At 40.0% G+C, this 24,022-nt stretch overlaps 1 protein-coding gene across 2 annotated transcripts in view; it reads left to right on the top strand.

Moving 5' to 3' along the window:
• NELL1 (neural EGFL like 1) overlaps positions 1–24,022 on the top strand; it is a 901,918-nt gene that overhangs the window by 528,948 nt on the left and 348,948 nt on the right. For both annotated transcript variants that reach the window (XM_040495621.1, XM_040495620.1), the window contains exon 14: positions 5,133–5,255. In XM_040495621.1, coding sequence (XP_040351555.1) covers positions 5,133–5,255 — 123 coding nt within the window. The remainder of the gene's footprint in view (positions 1–5,132; positions 5,256–24,022) is intronic.

The raw sequence follows: 24,022 nt of genomic DNA, 5'->3' as shown, positions 1-24,022 counted from the left end.
GAGCCCGACATGGGGCTCGAATGCACGGACCGTGAGATCGTGACCTGGTTGAAGTCGGACGCTTAACTGACTGCGCCACCCAGGCGCCCCAAGAGATATTGTTTTTTAAAAAAAGGTGTAAACTGAATAAGGTTTGTAGACTAGCTAACAGTAATATACCAATGTCAGTTGTCTCGTTTTCATGTTGTACTACAGCTATATAAGATGGCACTATTGAGGGAAGGAAGCAGGGTGAAGTGTAATGGTATTCTTTGTAGTACTTCTGCAACTTACTTTAAGTCTGTGATTATTCTCCTTTAAAAAGTAAAAAATTAACCTACACTGTGGCCAACACTTTAGAAGTTCCTTTTGATCACACGGTAAGGTGGAGTTTTGGAAAGAATACAGGAGAAGAGATGAGGAAGATAGATGGAAGTTTGAGTGCCAGACATACAACTTATTGTATGTACCGTATGCCCAACATATTATATGTACTGACACCTCACAGGTGCTTCAAACCTCAATTTCTTTATCTATAAAACGTTGTCTGATGAGATGTGCTTGGCTCCTCCTAGTGAGGTCATTGTAACAATTTTGTAAAATGCATGAGAGATGACTTTGGACAAAGTAAAGCTACAAGCCCACCAGACCCCAAATATGGAGCATTTGCAGCTGAAGTGACTATTTCAGTAACTTGTTTGGGTCCTGACTAGTCCACTAAGAAAACATGGTATTTAATTTTTTTTTTATGTTTATTTATTTTTGACAGAGACAGAATGCGAATGGGTTAGGGGCAGAGAGAAAGAGGGAGACACAGAAGCAGAAGCAGACTCCAGAGCCTGATGCAGGGCTCGAACTCATGAGCTGTGAGATCATGACCTGAGCCGAAGTCGGACGCTCAACCGACTGAGCCACCCAGGCTCCCCTAATTTTTTTTTTAACGTTTATTTATTTTTGAGACAGAGACAGAGCATGAATGGGGGAGGGGCAGAGAGAGAGGGAGACACAGAATCGGAAGCAGGCTCCAGGCTCTGAGCCATCAGCCCAGAGCCCGACATGGGGCTCGAACTCACGGACAGCGAGATCGTGACCTGAGCCAAAGTCCAACGCTCAACCAATTGAGCCACCCAGGCACCCCGAAAACATGGTATTTAATTGATAATGGCTGTTGATTCCATTTGATTGCATTACTACAGAGGTAGGGTAGAGTCTTTCTGAGCCATTCTATGGAAGGAAAAGGAAGAAAAGGAGGAGGATAAAGGACCTATGTGATAATGACAGTGCCTCATCAGTGCTCAACAAATATTAACCAGCATAACAATAATTACCATCATTAGTGGAGAAACAGCATGCTGCCGTAATCATTATTCTTTGTCCTGAGAGGTTGGATCCTCTAATTATACTAATCAAACTCTAGTCAGACATCAACAATTCTAAACATACATCTTTCACCTTTCCAATTTATAGTCTTGTTTCTTGGGGACAATTGAATCTAAGCAAATAAATTCCTTGGGTATTCAAAGAGATATTCTAATTTAATTATCTTCAAAAGCCTATCTGTTCGTAGCCTTTCTGCCTGAACTATAAAGGAAAGAGAACATTTTCTTAACCAATTTTTACTACCATCCAACAATAAAGTCTGCTCACAAATAATTGCAGTAGTGGTGGTCTTAGTAATAGTACTAATAATGGTCATAAAAATAGCTTACATTTATGAAGCACGTACTAGTTGCCATGTGCTCTAAGCATTTTACTTGCATTAATTAATGTAATCCTCACAACCACCTCAGAAGATAGGTTCTATTATTATCCACATTTTCCATATTAGGAAACTAATAAGTGGCAAACCCAGGGTTGTCTCACCCAGGCTGCGTGGTTCTGGAGTCTGTGCTCTCAACTGCCTTGTGCCGCCTCTCAGAGCACTTGTCCTCCCCCTTTTGCAGTATCTCCAACAGCTGGAAGGGAATTTGATGTTTTTGGAAGGAGAGCCTTTCATATTTGATGATTGTTGTCCAACATAGGTCAGATCTTCAGTGGAAATTTGGGGCTAGTATATACAAAAAGACTGTCTTCCTTCCTGGCTCTATGGAATCACTTCCATATGTCTTGGTTTAACTTCAACCGTATCCAGATTGCTTGTAGCTGCTGACTGATGTGGTCACCCTGGCGTCTAGTGTCACAAATTCGAGCTCCCTCACTTACTGGTTTTGTGATCTTGGGCAGATTCTTTAATGTTTGTTTGTTTGTTTGTTGTTGTTGATGTTGTTGTTTTTGTATCTGCTCCTTCATTGTAAAATGGGAAAACTCATTTCATGTGATTGTTAGGAGAATTAAATGATATATGCAATATTTAGCTCAGTGCTTGGCACTTTCTAGTCTCAATACCATTATGGGAAGTAATGATAGGCAAAGTGAGGGTTGTATAAAATATGCTACAATTCCTCTCTTCAAAGTTAGTTAATAAGGCAATAATAATAAAACTCACAAATATCACCATGTATTGTGATATGGTTGCCTCCAAAGAGGTAAAGATACCAAATTTGGTAAAAATTCCAAGATGGGTGAAATTTATGTGGTATGGGGAGGAGGTATGGAAGGCTTTCCTGGCAAAAGTATGTGCATGAAATGGTGTTTGAAGCCAGGTGGGGGCAAAGGTACTCCAACTACATTGGGAGACTGTATTTTAAGTCATGGACATAAAATGTCAAACTGGAGAGGGGTAGGAATGAACTCTTGCATTTGCAGGGCCATGTTGGGGCCATCTCATCAGAGAAGAGGGTTTGCTTCAAGAATATTGGGAGAGAAGACTACGTAGGATGGATATGTTAATTACCTTGATGAGGGAAATCCTTTCACAATGTATACATACAACAGATCATCACGTTGTACACTCTAAAAAACTTAGAGTTTTGTCACTTATGCCTCAACAGAGCTTGGGGGGGAAAAGACCAGGTAGGTAAGGATGTATCAGATGTTTGAAATGTTGCATAAAACCATGCCTTTATTTTGCCTGTAGTGCCTCTCATGGGCAATCCTGACTGAGAAAACTATGACCATTTTTCAAAGACCAGTTCAAATACTACATTTTGCAAGAAGACTTTTCTCCCTATGAGCTGAAATTTCTTTACCTCAGTGGACTCTTATTTCAGTCTATTCCTCCTATCTAGCATGACAACACGTGCCAGTTTGCCTAGGTCATCCTGAGTCAATGCTGTTATTCTAGTGTAATTATTAATAGAGCCCCCTGTTCACTCTAAAATATGTTGTTTTCTAGGTAAAATACAAAGTCATCTCCTGGTAACTCTTATCACTTCTCCTTTCTGTTCTGCCTAGTTGCATATTGACATCTGGTGGCCCCTATTAAAATGTTCGTGTGAACAGAGACATACCTACTCACCTTTGTAGTCCCAGTACAGACCCTAATAATTATTAAATTAATTTAAATAAGGGATTGAAAACTTCAGTGTCAAAGTCTATGTTCTTAGACTTTGTGTGCCCGACATCCTCTGGTGTTGTAACTGCATGTACTAGGTGTTTAATAGGTCTGTAAATTTGATTGGACATTCACAGGGTGATACTATTTCTGGAGTGTGCTGGAAATAACATTAGCACAGACCAGATGTGAGTTCTCATAAATTTTCTCTTCTCCCTGCATGGTAACCTGTGCACGCTTCTCACTGACCATTTGCATTGGTCTTATGGCCAAAAGAAAATTTTTGTTTTGAAAAATGGAAGGTGTTCAGTCATATGCCTATGTATGCTTTACTTTAATTACACGTGGGTGACCAAAACAGCTGTAGGTTGTAGAATTTAACCTTTCTCATTACTGAGTTTCTATTAGGAAATTTAGAGTAAAAATTAATGAAGATAGAGGATATTTCAATTGATTGGTACACTTTTGTAACAGCACACTACAAACTATATAGAATTTTTTAGTGTTGTTCAATTAGTGTTATTTCTTTGGGGTTGCTAGCTGGGATTTCAACTCTTGTATTATAACTTTTGTGACTTAAACCTATCTTAATTTTCTTCTTAAAATTTCTAACAAGTTATACTAGCAGATGTTAAAGGGAATAAGGCCTAACCTTTCAATACTCTTTATTTACAGAGTAGCCATTTAGATGACTCTTTAAATTTCCTGCTGATGACAGGAAGGTATCGCTGTCTTTGAAATCTTGATTTCTAACTTGGATTCTTGCAGTGTATTTTGTAAGGTGTTAGACCTATTTCCCTCATGTTTTGTGGGTTAAGGATGCTGTAGCTATTTGAAAATATATAACCATGTGATTACCCATCAGGTATCAACCCAGGGGTTGAATGCCGAACCCTGTGAACTTGGACTACCTGGAAAACTAGAGTTAAGAGCCCTGCTGAAGGCCCTTGAAGAGAGGTCCTAAGAGTAAATCCCTTTTAGACTCAGCACAACCCCATGCTTGCCAGCATTTCCTGTGACCAAATTCCTTTGAAATTCCTTGTTAGTCAGCCCTTCTTTGCCAAGTTTTATCAGCTGAGCTTCCCTCTTCAATTTTACTCTCTTTGTTCTAAAGAAACTATGGATTCTCACATGTGGGATTTTTTTTTTTTTTCCTTTTTTAACCTTAGAGGCAGGTTTCCCAACCCAGGAACCATTGACATTTTGTACTGGTTCATGCTTTCTTGTGTTGGGTTTTCCTGTTCATTGTAAGATGCTTAGTAGCCTGCCTGTCCTGTATCCACTAGATTCTAGTAACACTCCTACTCAAACCATGATAACCGAAGGTATTGGCAGACATCATCAAATGTTTCCAGTGGGGATGGGATGCAAAATTACCCCCTGTTGAGACACTGCCTTGGAGCCTCTATAGAAACATTTGCAGAGCATGGAAAAGGCAATGGCCTCAGAGCAGTACTTACCAGTCATGTGATTTGCATTAGATGCTGCCTTCTCTGACCCTTAGTCTTTTTACCTGCAAAGTGGGGATAATGACATCTATCTTTGAGACCTGTTGAGATTTCCACCACATCAGGGATAGAAACTTCCAGGTATATAGTAAGATCCCCATACATGGTAGTCATGCCATTCTTATGTGGTGAGTCTCAACTTACTTTTCTAACACCTGTGATTCCAACTTAAGAAAAGGTGTCTCTTTCTTTTTTTCTCACCCTGCAAACAGAGCATGATGAATGTGGCAGTGGGCAGCACAACTGTGACGAGAATGCCATCTGCACCAACACTGTCCGGGGACACAGCTGCACCTGCAAACCGGGCTATGTGGGAAATGGGACCATCTGCAGAGGTAGGCTTGCTGCCTTTGAGGTGAGCTGTGAACAGCTTCCCTGCCTGGGCTTCTGGTACTCATGTGGTAGACCCTTGTCACCATTCTGGTAGCTGAGCATGGCTGGGGTTCTGTTCCTGGTCTGTCATCTGGTGAGGGCACTGTGCATCAGAGAAGAAAAATGATTTAAGTCTACATTTTGGATTGAATGCAAAAGGTATGCATTTGGGTCTGGGGCATGGTTCTACACCTCCATGGCCCTGTTTAGCTTTGCCTCTTGGCCTGAGTTTGTGAGGGACACTCTGATTGCTGACGTGGGTTTTTATTCCCTGTGTGCTTTGCTCACAGGGCAAGTGGGCACTGCCAGTGGCCATACTCCAGGTTCTGCTTGCATAGGAAGCTGAAAGTTTTAGCCTCTGTCTGTGTGGTAGCAGTTCAGCAATTCAGATGTAGTGCCTTGGTTTCCATCTGCATTTGGAATAAAATTAAAGTTTCTCCTTGTGGCTTATGAGAGCTTTCAGGATCTGGTCTCTGGCTCCTCTCAGCTGGCATCTCTCTTGTCTCTCCCCTCATTCCCTTTATGCCAACATATTATTCCTCACTGTTTCTCAGACATGCCAACCAGCTTCCAGTCTCGGGATTTGCACTTGCTTTACCCTCAGCCTGGATGTTCTCATTTCCTGCCTTCAGGTCTCTACTCAAGTGTCTCCTTATCAGAGTAACGTTCTTAGGCCGCCTCTAAAATAGCATCCTTAATATTTCTTAGCCTCACACCCTACTTTATTTTTTTTTTTTGTTTTCATTAACACAACATAACAGAACATTATACATTTATGTGTTTGCTTCTGTATTGTCTGACTCCCCATTGGGATGTAAGCTCTCTGAGAGCAACCGCTTGGTTTTGTCTCCCTGCTGTGTCTCTAGCGAGTAGATGGATGCCTGGCACATTGTAGGTGCTCATTAAATATGTGTTACCTTACTGAATTAACCAGAGGAAAGTGACAACATTACATTGAAAAGGAGGCAAAATGTACAAAGGACAGGAAATGATCCTTTGGGTTCTATATTATTATAATTATCCCCACTTTAGAGGAAACAAAACTGAGACACAGGAAGGCTGAGTAGCTTGAAGACAGAAGTAATATACAGTGAATAAGTCACCATAATCATGCCCTAAATTGGGCAGAATTTAAAAAAAAAATGACTTTATTCTCTGTTGGTGAGGTTGGTGCACACAGGTTTGTTTTTATTTGTGTACATGCCTGAGTGTAAATTAGTGAAACTTTTAATGGCAATTTGAGAAAAACCTATCAACATTTAAAGTGAATGTGAAGAGTAATAAAGGGATTCTCTTGATTCCATTCACTTTATCTCCTGAAATGTATTCTGGGAAAGGCACATGCCCATGAGGGGGGAATGTGCACATACAGAGGTGTTTTGCTGTGTTGTATATATTCATTGAAAGCCAGATACAGCCAGAAAACCTGTCAGTAATGGAATGATTTATTTCACATGTCATTTTGTGGAAGAGAATATAAAGGTTTAAAAAACTTTAAGTGTCTGTATGCACACACATGTGTATGTGTGTTCACGTACATACTCAATGATCTCCAAGATGCATTTTCGAGAAAAATCAAATAAAGCTATAGGACATTACCTGTAGCACCATCACATATCTCATTTATTATTTATAACTACCTATATGCATACTTCTGTAAAGCATAAAGACTGGGACATGCAAACTGCTCATGTTATTGCCCGTGTGTGTGTGTGTGTGTGTGTGTGTGTGTGTGTGTGTGTGTGTGAGAGAGAGAGAGAGAGAGAGAGAGAGAGAGAGAGAAAGAATGTTCACTTATTATGAATTCGATGTTGTTTTTATCTTTTACAATGGGAATTTATACATATAATATTTGTGGGTTTTTTTTAAGTTCCATCAGGCAAATAAAAATACCAGTGCTCAGCTTTTAAAAGAAGGCTGAAGATACTTCAAAAGTAAAGTAAAAAGACATAAATATTAATATAATTCCATGGATTATCCAGCCCACTGCTGGTACTTTCATGCTAATGCTATAAATCTGAGACACACATAGGGATTTGATTTTAATGCATTTTTTCTTCAGAATTATGTTACCTCATAAAATAATATTAATTACCCTAGTTCAGTGAGTTTGTGTTTGCCCAACCCTCTCATGCCATTGTGATAAGTAGTGGCTTCACCTTTGTGGAATTTGAAAGTCTGATTGTAAAAAATTATGAGTTCAAATAATGTTTCTGGTGTCCACAGGCTCTGAAAATACATCTTCCTTTGAAAGTTACAAATCAAGGACAATAATTTTCTTCAAGTGGTTTTCGTGGTCAGTTAGGTGGACATCAATAAGATGGGGAGAATCTCGTGTTTATAAATGTTGCCTGGAGAGGCAGTGCAATGTAGTTCAAGAACTGGATTGCAAATTTAGAGAACTAGGGGTTAGACAGGATTTCATTGCTGCAGAATTGTAACTTCTGTATTTTTACATACTAAAATTGGGTGAATATCCCCATCCGTGTTTTTCCAACAATGTTATTGCAAAGAGTTATGAAAGGAATATATATGTGTGTGTGTGTGTGTGTGTGTGTGTGTGTGTATGTATATATATGTATGTATATATATGAAAGGAATATATATGTGTGTGTATATACGTATATATATGTATATATACATATATATGTATATATACATACACACACACATATATATAATATATTATATATATATTATATATATATATCTCAATGTGTTATCACATTGAGATATATATATATCTCAATATCTCAGGCTCTAAAATGTAAAACACTATTAGTAGTAGTAAAACAGTAGCAGTACAATGAGGAAAGAGGTGGAGACAGTTAATGAGTTGGCTTGAACCTCAGCCTTCTGCCTGAGTTGCCCAAATTTGTGTCTTCATTTGAGGACATACACTTTGTAGTTGACTTTTCCACCTGTAACTGAAACATTTACAGAAGGAGTTGGACAAGGATAACTAGATCACTTGAACTGTTTTTTTAACGTGTAAAAGCTTTTCTGGACGTGGTATTGTTCATGGAATTGACTACATCTGCATAGAAATAAAAACCATTAACACTACTAGTAACAAAATATGAAGACAGCAATTTCTCAAACAATACCAGTTGGTGTGAATTCTTTCACGTGGGTTTTCCTGGTGGTCAGTGCCCATGGAAGGTGTTTTTGGAATTTTTTCACACGGGCGGTAAATACCTGTTCAGCTTCAACATTCACAAAGTAGGTGCAAGATGCCTTGCTGGGTATGTTCACATATGTTATCTCATTAGTTCCCACCATATCACTGGGAGCTTGATAGCATCGTTACAGCTCACAGGCAAATCTTGAATAAGACATAGCTGAATCCAATTTACCTGGATTAGTGCTACTGACTACTTTTAGTTTCTTCCCTCCAGGCCCCTTCCTGTACTTCTCCATTTTTTTTTTCTCTTTCTCCCTGTTCCTCTTTCTCCCTAGCTATTCATTATTTAAGCCTCTCTCTTTTTTTTTCTTTTTTCTTATATTCTAAGTAGAGACTGTAAAAAAATCAGAAAGGGAAGAGAAACAGTACAATGACAATCTATAATTTTTAAATTTGCCTATATTTTTGATAAACAGACTAAAATACTTTGAAACTGTGCAAGATTTGTTGCTAAAAATTTGGGGTTAAATGGACAGAACACGTGCAAATTGCTTCCGGTCTGATTTGCACAACCTGACATACAGGTTCGGGTGGTCTGTGGAATGTTTATCTGCTTTCACAGTCCTGCATTAACCTGGAACTGAAGGTGAGTTTGGGGCAGTTTCCACTTAGTAGGTAATAGGCAGGGCCTTCTCCCTTGTCTGTCCCTAAGGGCTGGGTAAGATATGATGATCCTTGAGAACACTATCATCTTCATGACTAATAGTATTGACATTTATTAGTCAATTTATTAGACTGTAAAGATACAGTGTGAATAAATTCTGTGTCTGGAGTATAGTTCTGGGCGCCATAAGAGCAAAAGGCAAATAAGAGAAGGTCACTGGAAACTTCACCATTTAGTATGAGAAAAAGATTTGAACAGTTGCTTCCCACCCAACGTAACTATTTACAAAATGGTATTATCTCGTGTGCAAAAGGCTTATAAGGAATTATTCAAGGGGTGCCTGGGTGGCTCACTTAAGCGTCCAACACTTTAATTTCAGCTCAAGTCATGATCTCATGATTCTTGAGTTCTAACCCCACATCTGGCTCTTTGCTAAGTGTGCCAAGCCTCCTTGAGATTCTCTCTCCCCCTCTCTACGCTCCTTTCCCACTTGGGTGAGCTCTCACTCTCTCAAAATAAATAAAGAAAAAAATTACTCAAAATTTAGAGCCACATGAAAGGTATTATTATGTGTTAGTTAGGACTCCTTTGGTTTCGAGTAAGAGAAATCTACTGGTAAGACTGGCTATGTGACTGTCAGAGCCCAGAGTCAAATAAAAGACTGGGGGGAAAAGGTAGAAGAAAATTTTTTTTTCTGTTTCAAAGTACTAAAATATAAAGCTTTTGCCTTTCTTTTGTGGTCTCTTTCTCACCCTATTGTGATGGTTTTTTTTATTTGCTATTTAATGGCACTTCCTTGGCCCTGAAGATCCTTTTGGGGTGAGTGCAGACACTCAGAGGAGCTTCAGGCCCATCCCCTAACTTGGCACATGCACTTGGCCCACTGAATGCAGGGCTCGTCTCTGCCTTGACCAGTGGGGCAGGGAGGTTGAGCCAGGTGGCTCCCCTTCCCTTGAGCCCTGTACCCCAATCCACAACAGATGGTCAACCTAAGGGACTGCAATCTCCCCACCAGTTCCCCACATCACCTGTGGAATGCACCTGAGTGCTGACAGGGAGGATGGCACAGTTGTACTTTCACCTGGAAAACTCCGAGCCTGCATTCCTAACCCCTACCCTGTGCAAAGACCCTGTTGGGGGCAGGGGGCAATTGCTGCTTAGTGGAGAAGCGAGAGGCTCTGAGGGACCAGAGCCCAGGGGTCAGAAGAATGGAGAGCTGAGAACCCATCCTGGAGAGGGGGGTAGACTATGGGAGTGAGACCACACATGAGCTAAGGCTCCAAAGCCCCAGTGCATGCTCTGTTGTCTGCTTAGACCTAATTTACAGAACAAATTCAAATATGAAATTAGTAAAAATGTTAATGTGGTGACCACAGAACATGAATCCCCAAATGAAGGGTCCTTCTGAGTCAGGGGCCCCATGCAACTGCCTTGGCTGCATGCTGGTGAAGTTGGAAGTGTCAACTAGCCTTCACTGTCCAGGTGTGTCATATGACCTGAGGGCGGAAAGGTGGCTGGGATTTAGGAATGGATTTCTCTAAGAGCTGGAATGCTGATTGTACGCTGTCTCCTTGATGCTTCCTTGTGGATTGGCTTCATATTTCTCTCTTTTTACAGGCAGGCTTTATGTTTGTCCATGTGGTTGAGGATCAGATCTTCTGTTTTGTAGACTCAAAAGTTGGCCTTGTCAGAGTACCAGAGATGATCAATCTCTTGGGACTGATATACTAATTTTTTTATTTTTATTTAAAAACTTCTTTTTTAATGTTTATTTATTTTTGAGAGAGACAGAGACAGAATGTGAATGGGTTAGGGGCAGAGAGACAGGGAGACACAGAATCCGAAGCAGGCTCCAGGCTCCAAGCTGCCAGCCCAGAGCCTGATGCGGGGCTCGAACTCACGAGCGATGACATGACCTGAGCTGAAGTCAGACATTTAACCGACTGAGTCACCCAGGCACCCCACTGATATACTAATTTTTTATGATAAGCTGTTGTGGTTTGAGGAAAGCCTAAAAATGATAGCTCTCCCCACCCCACCACCTGCATTCAAAACCAGTTGAGAGAGAAATGAATTGAGCAGCGGGAACTAAAATGTTGATATGAGTACTGATAAAAATTATACCAGAGAGCACGGCTTATGTATTCGACACTGGTATTTGTAATATTGAACCCCCGAATTAGACAGACTTCTGCATCTATTCACGGTGGGCCAAGGCGACACCTAGGGCTTCCTGTGTTTATCTCCACATAGGACTTTTTCACATTGTAGGGCAATAAAAGTCCAGAAGGGTTGTTTCCTGTGTTCCTCCTAATCCCTAGTGAGTAAGTGAGGGAACAGCTGGGCTCCGCAGGTCAGGTTTCTCTCACCAGCAATCAGGGAAGAATGAGAGTGGCCTAGGGCAAACATTTCTTAGAGAAATCAGATCAATGGAAAAGAAGCACCCCCTTCCCCAAGTCCACCTACAACTTCTATTAAGAAGTGTCACAATGTTTGTGTCTGTAGTTTCACTGTCTTTCTTAGATGAAAGATACACAGGGAGCCTTTTTTTTTTTTAATAAATTCTGAATTATTTAAGTGAAAAATCACAGCTAAGGAGTTAGTCTGGGATTTTATTGGCTCGTCACCTCAGTATCTGTTCCCTGGCTGCAACTTTCTCCATTGTAGGTATAGTGATCTAGGGTCTGCTCTAAACGTAGTGTGATGCACTTGCTCAAAATCTTCCAGTATTTCAGGAGACAATGGGTGATATTACACTCCTAGTGTCCCCTAAATGTTCTTTTGTTGTCTGGAGCAATATAGCAACTAATCTTCCCCTTGTCCAGTGTTTATTTTCAAACCATGTGAGTGGGCTCTGTAATGATTTTATAATTTATGGAAATATACCTTCACTTTTTTCCTACCTTTCAAGTCCAGGAAGCCCTCCCTGATCTCAGGCTGGGTGAGTGCTCTTTCTCTGTGCTCCAAAGACACTCTCCAAACACTGCTCCAGTCCCCATAATCCTATGTTGCAGTTGATGGTTTTACTCGCCTGCTTCCTGTAGGCCAAGGCTACATATCTTGGTTTAACCAACATTTAGCATAGAGCTGAGCATGTTATAGTACTCATAAATTTCCTGATGAGTGAACACATTAAGATTCCTTTCTAATAGAGCATACACTTGTGTATCTAGAAGATTCTGCAACAAAGCAAAAATCTGCATGGGACACAGATGGTGAGGCCACTGGAGCCTTGCCCCCAGCCTGAGAACACCACCTCTCCTAAAGGTAGATATGCAAATGGATTTTGATGTGGAGTTGGCTTTGCTAATTGAATAACTGACTTTCAGAGAAGATCATTACAATAAAATTAACTTCACTGTAAAAGTTCTTGGAACATAGCTGCATGTTTATTCTGAGGCACCTCAGAATCCTATAGTTCTCTGAAGTCATTTATGAGTATGTTTGCATTGAGGTACATTTGCAGAAGTGCTGTTTCCTAGAAATTCTACTTCATGGGAGGCTGGATAAATTGTACAAGAAAAATCAAGAAAGTCAGTAACAGAAGGCTAGAGAAGGTTTAATATAGACAGAGTAATGTGACAGTACATGCTAAAGATGTAGATGAAATTCTGAATTAAGTAATATAGGTACCTTACATGCACAGAGTTGTTTTCAGAAACTCAGAGGCATTATGGGAGGAAGGATGAGAGAGAGGCAGAATAGAAAAGTGAGTTATTTTACTATGATATCACTGAAGATAATAAAGTTGATAAACTGCTGGGCTATGAATCAGAGAAGATGATATTTAGGGATTTTGAAGTACACGCAAGGGGAATAGGAAAGCCTTTGGCAAGAGTACTCACAGCGCTCCACACGTGGTTTTCAAAGTGGTTAATGTAATGAGGAAGGATTCAGGAAGGTCTCAATCTAAAATTCTGCCTTTAGGTGTACAAAGTGTTGGACATGATGGCAAGAGGCAAGATTGACATTATAGGCTGGTTTGACCCATTTAGAGCCAGAACCGTTTGTAAAAACACATTTGTATTGATAAATAGATAAAGGTGGTGAATATATGTCTAAGAGTGCACCTCTGGTTATAGAGCAATTTCATAACATTTCAAGGAGGGATTTGAAACTCTACCCTACAATTGGTTCATTTATAAAATCAGGAAGCAGGTACATAGAGGAAGCTCAGGATCAGACTCTGTCAATAGGAAGAATCTTTGCAATGAATGTGGACCGTACTTCTAGCAACGAGAACCACTTAAAATTTTCCAACTAAAGAAGATGATATGAGAGGGTGTCCCTTTGGTAGTGTTTAAGACTTTTATTTCAGGATCATATTGAAATAATTGGGCCAGATCAGATTACTATAAGAAATGTACACTTGGGTGTACATGTAAATGTAAGTGGGCACATGGGTGGCTCAGTCAGTTAAGCGTTCGGCTCTTGATTTCAGCTCAGTTCATGATCTCACAGTTGGTGAGTTTGAGCCCCATGTTGGGCTCTGTGCTGACAGTGGGGAGCCTGCTTGGGATTCATTCTCTCTCTCTCTCTCTCTCTCTCTCTCTCTCTCTCTCTCTCTCTCTCTCTTTCTCTCTTTCTGCCTCTCCCCGCTCTGTCTCTCAAAATAAATAAATAAACTTAAAAATATGTGCCTTTCAAGTTTTTTTTAGGACTATTTGATGATTTAACCATAAAGCATAAACAAAGATAAGATTGATGTGGATGTGGATGACAAAATCTCTTTCAGTTCAACCAGTTACCAAAAAGTGTTCTTAACATAGGGATATAAATTGTAACATACAGTGGTAAGAAATAGTTTATTAGGAACACTCCAAACCATAATGCCATGCTTAAATATTCATAAACCTGAGGAATGGGCTACAGAATGATGACACGATTTTCTTCTAAAGAAGCTATTTCCTATTGATTAAAGTCTACACTCTTCAGCAAGGCACTTAAGACCTTGTATCAGCTTTGCCATATCTGGATATTTCAAGCCTCATCTCTTACGGTAGCTCTCCTGATTACCTTACCAGTCACACTTGGCAGTTCACTAACCATTCTCTTAACAGGCCAGGCAGTCTCACGCCTCCTTCCCTCTCCTTGGGATCCTTTATTATACTGGAGACACTTTTCCATCCTCTTTTTCTTCCGGTTGAAATCCTGTTTATCCTTCTTAGTCCCACTCACATCCCATTTTTCCTTGATCTTCTCAGTCAGAAAAAAATGGCTTCCTCTCTCATTTCTACTTGTAATATTTAATGTGTTATGCATTATTAAATTGAGCTGTTTACATATGAGCATTTCCCACTGACATAAGACGTAGTGCTTCCTGGGTGCTAGGTAAATATATATTGATGTGAAATAGGAATTGGCTAGTTCATCTCACACAAATCCACTCTGCTCTTGTAGCTTCATGTATTACTGTGAGTCTAAACCACCATTTAGATAATCAAAGAAAAATTAAAATTGTAAATGCTTGTGTAATATCTATTTTAATACTTCAGAAAACCATCAATGGACCTGTTATTTAAGTTCAGATACATTATCTATTTACATAGAAAATTCATTTATTCTCTTTTATGTTTCATTCCTATTGATACTGAATACCCCATCAATACCCCATGTCCTGTGGATACCGAACATAATTATACCAGGAATGATTAAATCCTTTAGCTTAATTTAAGAGTCTATAGGCAGCCCAAGTGAGGTATCTTTCTTGCATCTGTTTTTTTTTTTGTTTTTTTTTGTTTTTTTTTGCATCTGTTTCAAAATCTTAAATGGCTCCATTTTAGACTCATCCACTACTTATTCAGTAATCTCAACCAGAGCTAGATTTAGAGCTGGAAAGCACTTATCAAGTGCCAAGTCAAGGCAACATGGGGAACATGACAAATTACTAGACACAGAACTCTGCCTTTCATATTCCAAGAGACTTTCATAGTATCTTGGCATGTACTGTTGAGTAGGATAGTGTCTTTTCATATTGTTTCTTGGCTCCTGTGTGACCAATGGGAAACATTCATGAGGCTCAGATCAGTATTTCACTTTGTGGCCCCAAACAGCATGAAATCAATTATTCTGTTGGTCATTTAACTTTGAACCATTGATAAATTTAGGATTGCATTGTTTTATAAAAATGGAATATTACTGTACCACTGCCTCTTGGAGGTTTAGAGTGTCACCATTTTTTGTCTCCATTCCTACAGGTTCAAGTCAGTACAAAACAGACATGGGACAATGTAGGAATCATACTGTTGACCTTATCTTGCGCTCTCTGGGACAATCAGGCCCCATTTCAGGGCTTGCCTCTCATACTGTCTTAATTTTAAGGGTAGAAGCTGATGAGAGGATGCAGATACCTGGTCAAATCTCTGCTTTACTGATTGCATAGAGATGGGAAGTTCTGGGGCTCTCTCTATGCCTGATGCAGAAGGTCTGAGAGAAGTGATGGTTTGTGTCATGCTGGAGCCATGGTCTTTGTGGCACACATGAATCAGTTTGTCACTTGGTAAGGGAACACTTCTCATAAAGGAAAGAGCTGTTACTTGAATATAGAAACAAAAAACTTTTTTTTTTTAATGTGAAATTTATTGTCAAATTGGTTTCCATACAACACCCATTGCTCATCCCAACAGGTGCCCTCCTCATGCCCATAGAAACAAAGAAACTTAATACAATCATTCCGTTATCATTCCCTCCTGCTAAGATAGCCTGCTAAGACTCTCCACCCCCCAGAAGTGCTCACCCCTTTTAAATGCACCATTAGTAATAGTAAAAGGACATTGGTAGTAATGTTCACAAGAGTATTTGAGTTACAACTGCAGTGTTAAGCAGTATTAAAATAACTTCAAACCTTTTTGGCAAACTCACTACCCTAAAAATGCTTACCCACAAGCGCTGGTACTAAATTTAGAAGTGGGTGTATTTGTTATAGTCCTAAGAGAAAAAAAAGAGTGTCTATGCCTGGAGGGGATTCTTATGTTTAAAGTTTCAATGTTTCCTTTGAAAAAAAATGACTAGAGCTAGAAAATGAAACTGATTGTCTCGTCTAAGTTATCAAGAGATGTTCTGCTCATCAGCCCGATGGAGAACTGCAAGCGGACACAGAACCTGTTTTGCAATCTTGAAGCTAACACAGAGCATTAACAAGCCCCAGGCAAGGGAAGGGGACTCGGGTGGTATAGATACAATATATTGGTTGTGTGGTTTGGCTTTAATAAGGCAGACTTGATATAGTCTTGTCCTGACCTTTAATATTCTTTTTCTACAAGTGCATATTTACTGGGCAAAAAGAGTCTCTGGGATGCACTAAAGCACTTTCACCTACCAAAGTCTGTGTTTACCTTTTAAAGTTTGCAGACAATAGCTATATCCCTGGGGGCTTAAAACTTTAAACCAGCTTGCATCACAGAGGGAGTGGGAATCTGATGCTTAGACAAGTGCTGATTCTTTTGAGTGCATTTTGAGGATTGTACTTTGGTGAGTTACATAGATGTTTGTTATCCATAATTGTCACATCTGAAATGACTCATGAGATTAGCAGAGCCCTATAAATATATTTCAGTCCATTTTATTTTAAAACAGTCTACTGAACATTGACTTTTTGTTCAGAAATCAAGATAACACGGTCTTTTTTTCCTAAGTAACAATTCTCAATGGACCAGGACATGTTTCCTGCTGTTTCTTTAGGCGACATTATTGCAGATATCATAGTCAATCTCTAGGCCATCTTCTGGAGTAAGATGTGTTTGGGGGAGCAGTTATTTGCAAAATAATCAAAGTATTTAACAACTAGTATTATAGAATGGTGACAGTTATACTTGACATGCCCATAGCAACTCAGAATATGCTCAAGGAGTATTTATCTTATGTAGGACCACAAAACTATGGTGTACGGCTGAGCACCATATTTTAAGACAAGTTTAGCTTCAAGAGATCTGGTCTCTTTTAATGATGGTTGTGCTATGAGAGAGCTAAGCAGCAGTCAGGAGCCTAGGCCAGGTACTGCTACTGGGTCTACCCAGCCCAGATACTACTTTAATATTACCTTAGAGACTGCTCTTGACTCCGATTTGTATTAAAGACACAAAGGACAAATGGAAAAACACTTACATATAATCTGCAAATGTTAACAGAATTTGGGGGTAGTGCTAATATCAATCCTTCCTCAACAGGATCTTGGTGGAACGCTTAACTACTGCTGACCAGTAGAATGTGCTGTGGTTCACGCTTGCCTGTTTTGCATTTCTGCCTCATTCTATCCCAACACAATGATGTATTTCTTCATTTCAGCCTTATGCTTGCTAGAATAAAGTCAGGTGTTTTCATGGCAGAGTGCCCTAGCTCTGTTGATAATTGCTTAAAGCTTACTCCTTAAAATACAGTTATTTTACAACTCAACCACACTGAATTCATGTCTGTTTCTATTGCATTTGCTTCCTCTTTTCATTTATACCTAGATGTTTATTTGCCAGGGCGTCTGTTTTACACAGTGTCCTGTGAGAACTGAACCCATCAAGTGACCTCTTGCTGCTCATTTCCCCATTCGTTATTAGGTATAATGACACTCCCAATTTCTTCTCTCAGCTTTTAAATGGGAAAACTATAACACAAAAGGGCGAACACACGTAAAATTACTTGTATAAGGCAAGGAAATAGTGGTAGCTGCTGTAACAGACAGCTCCAAAATTTCAGTAGGTCCAAAACAATAAATTCTGATTACTCCTATCATTGCGCACAGAGTGGATGGTGAGTCGGGATGTTGCTCTGCAGAGTCAGACAGGAACCTGCTCACTTTCCATCTTACAGCTGTGACCTCTTCCTGCTTCTCAGAATCCTTCCCACTCCATCATCAGATGAGGAAAAAGCGGTCATACAGGGGAGGTTTTTATGGGCCAGACCTGAAAGTTGCACATAACACTTTGGCTCGCATGGCATTGGGCAGAACTCACTCTGTGACCATATTGAATGAAGCAGAACACCGGGAAGGGGGAGGACACAGCTGTCGGTGAGCACTAGCCTTCTCTGCCATATCGTTGTTGTAAATAAAATTCTAAGTGCCACTCTTAGGAGTGTCTGCATTACTATTTGTAGAAAATAAACCTCTGTGCAATTTTGAAATGGATTCTGGCTGATGCACTGTGCAGATCTTTTGTACGCCTTCAGGTAAGAAAGACTGGGGGTATCCAGGGCTTAAAAATGTTGCCAGTTGAGTGAATGCATTCTTTCCAAACATGTCATCACCACTTATATTTGGATTCAGTCAAATTAGACAGTTCACTTTGTGTCTCAGCTTCTGATCCTGTTAGTTTGAAGAACAATTGAGAAACTGCTTCATGGGTCACTTGAAAGCAGTGGAAAAAAATTCAAAGTCATTAAATGTCTCTTGAGTAGAACTGCCAGGGACACAGTAAAGTAACTCCTCCTGAGCCCTGGACCCTTCATAATTCCATTACTCGAATAAGTGATTCCAACATGTTACTATGACAATTTTCTTCTTGTCAGTGATCATTTCTTCCAAAATTGATAAATTTTCCATTTTTAAACTTAAAACCTAGAAATTGCGTGTCCGTTCTCTTGCACTGCATTTTTGTGTCACTTTACTCATTTGTGGATAATGCCACTTTAATGTGGCATATCCTGAAAGATACTGGACAGGGATAAGGCAAAAATTCAAGTATTTATTCAGATCTAAATTAACTATACTTTTAAGTTTGTGTTAGGAGTACTGAACTAATATATTTTCTTGTATGTAGAATTTAGTTTCATAACATGGTTATTTAGCTTGTATAAGTGACTATATGGATGACAGAGGAATTCCAGATATCCCTTAAAAGTATAACCTATTTTTGGAGCTGTGCCTAGATGAGATTGGAAAATGGTTTGGTTTCAGCCTCCCTAGACTGTGTAAAGCTGATTTGTGAAATTCTACACAGATAAGGAAATTGAATGTTGGTATATTCACTTAAAGTATCTCTTTGAAGACTTTATTAAGGAGAAGAAAAGCAAAGTGTAATAAATTTCTCAGAAGAGGATTTGCTTTATGCTTAACAACAGAGTAAAACATGCCTATTCACAGGTGTATGTTCTAAAATTAGTAGACATTATGGCTCTAGAATAGCGTAGTCCAGTTGAAATATAATGTAAAATATGCATGTTGTTTTAAATTTCTAAGAGTTGCCTTAACAAAGGTAAGATAAAATAGGTCTGACACATCTCAGATCAGAGATTTCAAGTGCCCAGCAGTCACCTCTGGCTAGTGGCTACATCAGCAACTATAAAACCTTCAGGGTAGGTTTCAATTAGTAAAAAATTACTATGGCACACTCTTGAATCTGCACCCTTGAGCACACACAGGAAATCTCTGGAGAGGTAACATGCTGCCCTTAAAGTAGGAAATCGCACTCTCCATGATTTTGTTATACTAAAAGGCAGTTCTGATTTTCAGTTGAATGCAAAATGATAGCATTAAGCAGACAGATGGCTGGAATCCATATACCAGGGGTTGAGAATATCTAATTCCTTCTACAGTATAACATTTCCTGTCTCAGGATGGAATTTCACCATAAAGTCAGATATTGAATAGAAATGGGTAACATTCATCAAAGCTCAAATTATACTAAGATAAGAGGGTGGAAGGAAAAAGAAAACAAGTCTATAACATTTACCTTTGTTGCATTTCAAGATCAATTCTAGATTAAAAACGATTTGTAAAAGAGCTGACATAATGCTTTTCCTAATGACCTGCTTACTGTGATGATGCTGCTTATCAACTTTAAATAGTGATATACTCTGCAGTCTCTTCTTAACAGTCATTAGCCAGAGGAAAGCTATGCAAATCACAAGGATAGGAAAGCATGGCACTTTGAGTAATTTTCTGGTATGCTTAAACATGTCACTCAGTGGGATCATACTTGAATGCTGAATCCACATAAAATGAAACCTCTTTATTTTAGACCCGGATCATTTGGAATGGTTTTACTAAAATTGAATTAGCAAGAAGTCCCAAACTTTGTAAATATAAGAGCTTTAGAGTCTGACACTTGAAATGAAATCTCAACTCTGACACACGCTGTGTGAGCTAAGGCAACATCCCTTAACTTCTCGGAGTTTGCTCGCTTGCCTGAGGAATATGGAGGATAGGACACTAACCTCCCAGGAGGTATTACCATCCCTGTCTTTTCCCATCTGGCTGCATTCTGGTTCATCCATCCCACATCCAGGACTAGAGTGATTTTCTGTGGTCGACTTGTAGGCAGGATGTCAGAGTGGTGAAGAGCAGAGCTTCTGGAGCTAGACTGACTGGCTGGAAGCCCGGCTCTTCTGCCTAGCTAGTTGTGCCATCTTGGGGTCGTCACTTAGCCAATCTGTGCCTCACTTTTACACTTACAGATAATAATTGTATCTACTTCCAGGGGTTGTTTCCATGGTTAGATCAGGTATAAGTGCTTCAAGCAGTGCCTGGCACAGAATGAGTACTGTTATTGAGTGTTTGTCTATCCTGTAATTCTCTGCTGAGGAGCCTCCTGGGTATCTATTTGACCTTCAGAATGGGATTTGCACTGCTTAGCATGGTACATTGGCCTTTCTGGATCTAGTTCCCACCTACCTCTAGACTCATTCCCTCCCACTTCCACTGTAATAAAACGTGTATTTCAGTCAAATCACTTCTTGCTGTGAAAGAGCTTAATTGCTAAGTGTATGGATTTTGGAGTAAGTCTGCTGTGTTCAGAACTAGTCTCCAGCACATCATAATTCCATGAACTTCAAAGTTACTTAAACATCTCTGACTTGAGGGTTAAATAAAGGGCTTCTCCATGTTACGTTCTTAGGTTATTATGTCCTCACTTTGAGTGGAATATCTTTCCCTTCATTTTCACTTGGCTTTTGCTTGTCCATCAAAATGGAGTTATTTTTTAGCTCTTTCAAGGACCCTACTTCTTTCCCTGCTCTCTGTCCCCACCTAGCACTCTGTCCCCCTCCTATCACACTGACTGTCATTGCTAATTTGCTTAATCTATTTCCCTTATTGGCCTGGGAAGGCAGACAGCATGTCCTTGTCATCTTTGTGCCCTTAAGGCTTAATACACAGAGGTCATTTGATAAATGTTCATTGAAGAAAATAACCAACAAAATAGTTGTGAAGATTAAGTGAAATAACTTATGTTGAGTATTTGACACATGGTAGGGATCCACTAAATACTAATTTCCTTTCCCTTAAAATTTACTTTTAGGTATTTATCATGTGGGAAATGGGCATTACAGTTTTCTGAGAAAATGAAGAAAGTCAATAAATTAAGATCCTGCTCAAAGCACAAGTATTTGATGGCCAACTACCCAGAGCCTCACCCCTATGACAATAACAGTTAGTATGTATGCAACACCCGTGAGCCAGGCATCGTGCTGAAGCTTCTAACGCATAACTCTTTCATTTTAGCCATACCATTTCTCAATGAAGAAGGCAGGATTATTGTCCCCACTGTGTGAATGAGGCAACTGGAGCTTAGAAAGGATGATTGAGGCCATTAGCTATGTAGTGTGGGCCAGCTATGTAGTCTAGCTGATCAGAAAGCTCCTGGATTTGCAAAATTATATATATGGGCAGGATTTTGCTCCTATTGTGGCCACTCACCCACACTACAGACTTCCTTTTGAGGTTAGATAATGAGAAAAGGGTCTTATGTAGCCCTGGAGTTGTCACGTGTGTGGGTCAAACTTGAAGAATGCACTATCCATGGGACATAGGTCATGTGAGGAAAATACACTTCTCTTGAGAAAGTAATAAGGGAAACGGACTTTTGGGACATAGACAAAAGACCTGGTGATTGCTGGGTAGTGGAAGAAGCACTCCCTGAAAAGGATGAAAATTTAAGGAAATTGTTTTCCCATCCGCAGAAGCTCTAGAAGTCATAGCCAGAATCTGTGGGAGAAGGGAAGCAGCAGATCTGATGTTGAGTTTGAACTGAGATGGATACAGGGAGAGATTGCATTTTTGGAGTGTGCATCAGAGGAGTGTGGGGCCTCATCTGAGTATCCCAGTGGTGGTTCCTGAAGTAGAGTCAAGACAATCACAGCTGCAGAATCTAGCGTATGGACAAGTGAAGAGAAGATAAAGGCAGCTAGAATGGGGTGTCTGTTGCCACCCAGAATTCTTTTGCTTGTTGGTAAATTTCCTTCTGGAAGCCACCTGCCCTTGCTTTCAGTCCATATGGCCCTAGCGTTGAAGCCCATCACCTTTCTCTGAGACAATTAGAGCAGGGCATTCTCCTGGCCACAAGGATTACTTCGGGGTTTGAGAAGTTACATAAGCAGATCCAATTTTGTTTTTCTTTTTTCTTTTTTTCCAGTTATTCTTATACCACCCCCACCCCATTCCTTCTCTGGTTATATTGGACACAGTGTCTCACTTTGCTACCTGGGAGGGAATCTGGAAGGCTATGACCAGGAGCAGTCGTGGCCATTTGGGGACTATAGGGGTGAAGTTCTCTAAGAATGAGCCAACACAGAATTGTGTGAGGAGACAAAGTTGTACCAGATCCTGAAAACACTGTTGGAGCGTCTATACCCAGCCACACCTGAAGCAGGACCACCCCTAGTTTTGATTAATCCTGTCTAGTTGGTCTTTCTGTTGTTTTCTAACAAAATGCTAACTGTTGGTATGGTAACTCAGCTTTTTTATGAAGGAAAGCAGTATGAATTACGAACCTCCCAATGGGAAAATCTTTGTATTGCTATGAGAGTAAGATCTATTTGGAGTAAAGATGATGTGAATCAGGGTGGGCAGGGTTTCAATTATTAAGCCAAAGGTGGGGGGCAGTGTTTTAAATGGAAGAATAAGCAGCAGATTTGATCATAAACTTGTACATTTTTTCCCCTTAGGCATGGCCAAATGATTATCAGTCGCAGTACTCTTGAATGAGAGGTTTTTCTTCTTATTCACTAAAAATGTCAGTTATTGTGTAAATACATATGGAGGGTTTTGTAGATGCTTTTCTCCTCTCCACTATACTCTGGAGCATCAATTGAGGTCAAACAGTCACCACTTTGCAACATTCATACCATCCTCATGAACCTGTAGGGTTCTTCCTTGCCCCTGGCTTTTAGAATTAAAAGTATCATTTCCCTCTTCTTTAGAATGATGCTATTTTGGTTCCTTATCAGCTGCCAGCTGGATTTGAAGGCCTACAGCCTAATTACCCAGATTGGTAGGGGAAAGTTGTCATATTTTGTCTCTGACTGATAGGAATTAAAACACAAATAAACTCAAAAGAGGTACCCTTTGGGTAAGATTAAACCAATGATTATAATTCACATCATTCCATAAGTTGTATTATCTTGAGCAAAACACTCTATTTTTTTTTAAATTTTTTTTTTTAACGTTTATTTATTTTTTTGGGGACAGAGAGAGACAGAGCATGAACGGGGGAGGGGCAGAGAGAGAGGGAGACACAGAATCAGAAACAGGCTCCAGGCTCCGAGCCATCAGCCCAGAGCCCGACGCGGGGCTCGAAGTCACGGACCGCGAGATCGTGACCTGGCTGAAGTCGGACGCTTAACCGACTGCGCCACCCAGGCGCCCCAAAACACTCTATTTTTTGACATTGCAACTGATAAGTATGGGAGGGAAAGGAGTAAAAACAGTACCTCCTAACCTCTTTTACATCATGATATACCTAGAATATTTGATAGGTACATGAGTGTAAATAGATGAGGCTGCTCACTGCTGAGGATTGCCAGGCTGGGCTGAGGGGTTCGGTAGCTCAGCACACCTGATCCTATTTCTGGAATGCTGATCAGAAAGCTCCTGGATTTGCAAACTATATGGGCAGGATTTTGTTCCTAGTGTGGCCACTCACCCAAACTATGTCCTTAGGCCATTCTCTTTTCCTTTTAGGTCCTCACTTTGCATCCTTAAGTGAGGAATGTGAGGTCTAGTCCAGATGTAAATGACT

Source organism: Herpailurus yagouaroundi, unplaced genomic scaffold (assembly GCF_014898765.1).
Source record: "Herpailurus yagouaroundi ecotype Mexico unplaced genomic scaffold, PumYag 187, whole genome shotgun sequence".
Classification (NCBI taxonomy): Eukaryota; Metazoa; Chordata; class Mammalia; order Carnivora; family Felidae; genus Herpailurus; species Herpailurus yagouaroundi.
This window is presented reverse-complemented; position numbering and strand designations above follow the sequence as displayed.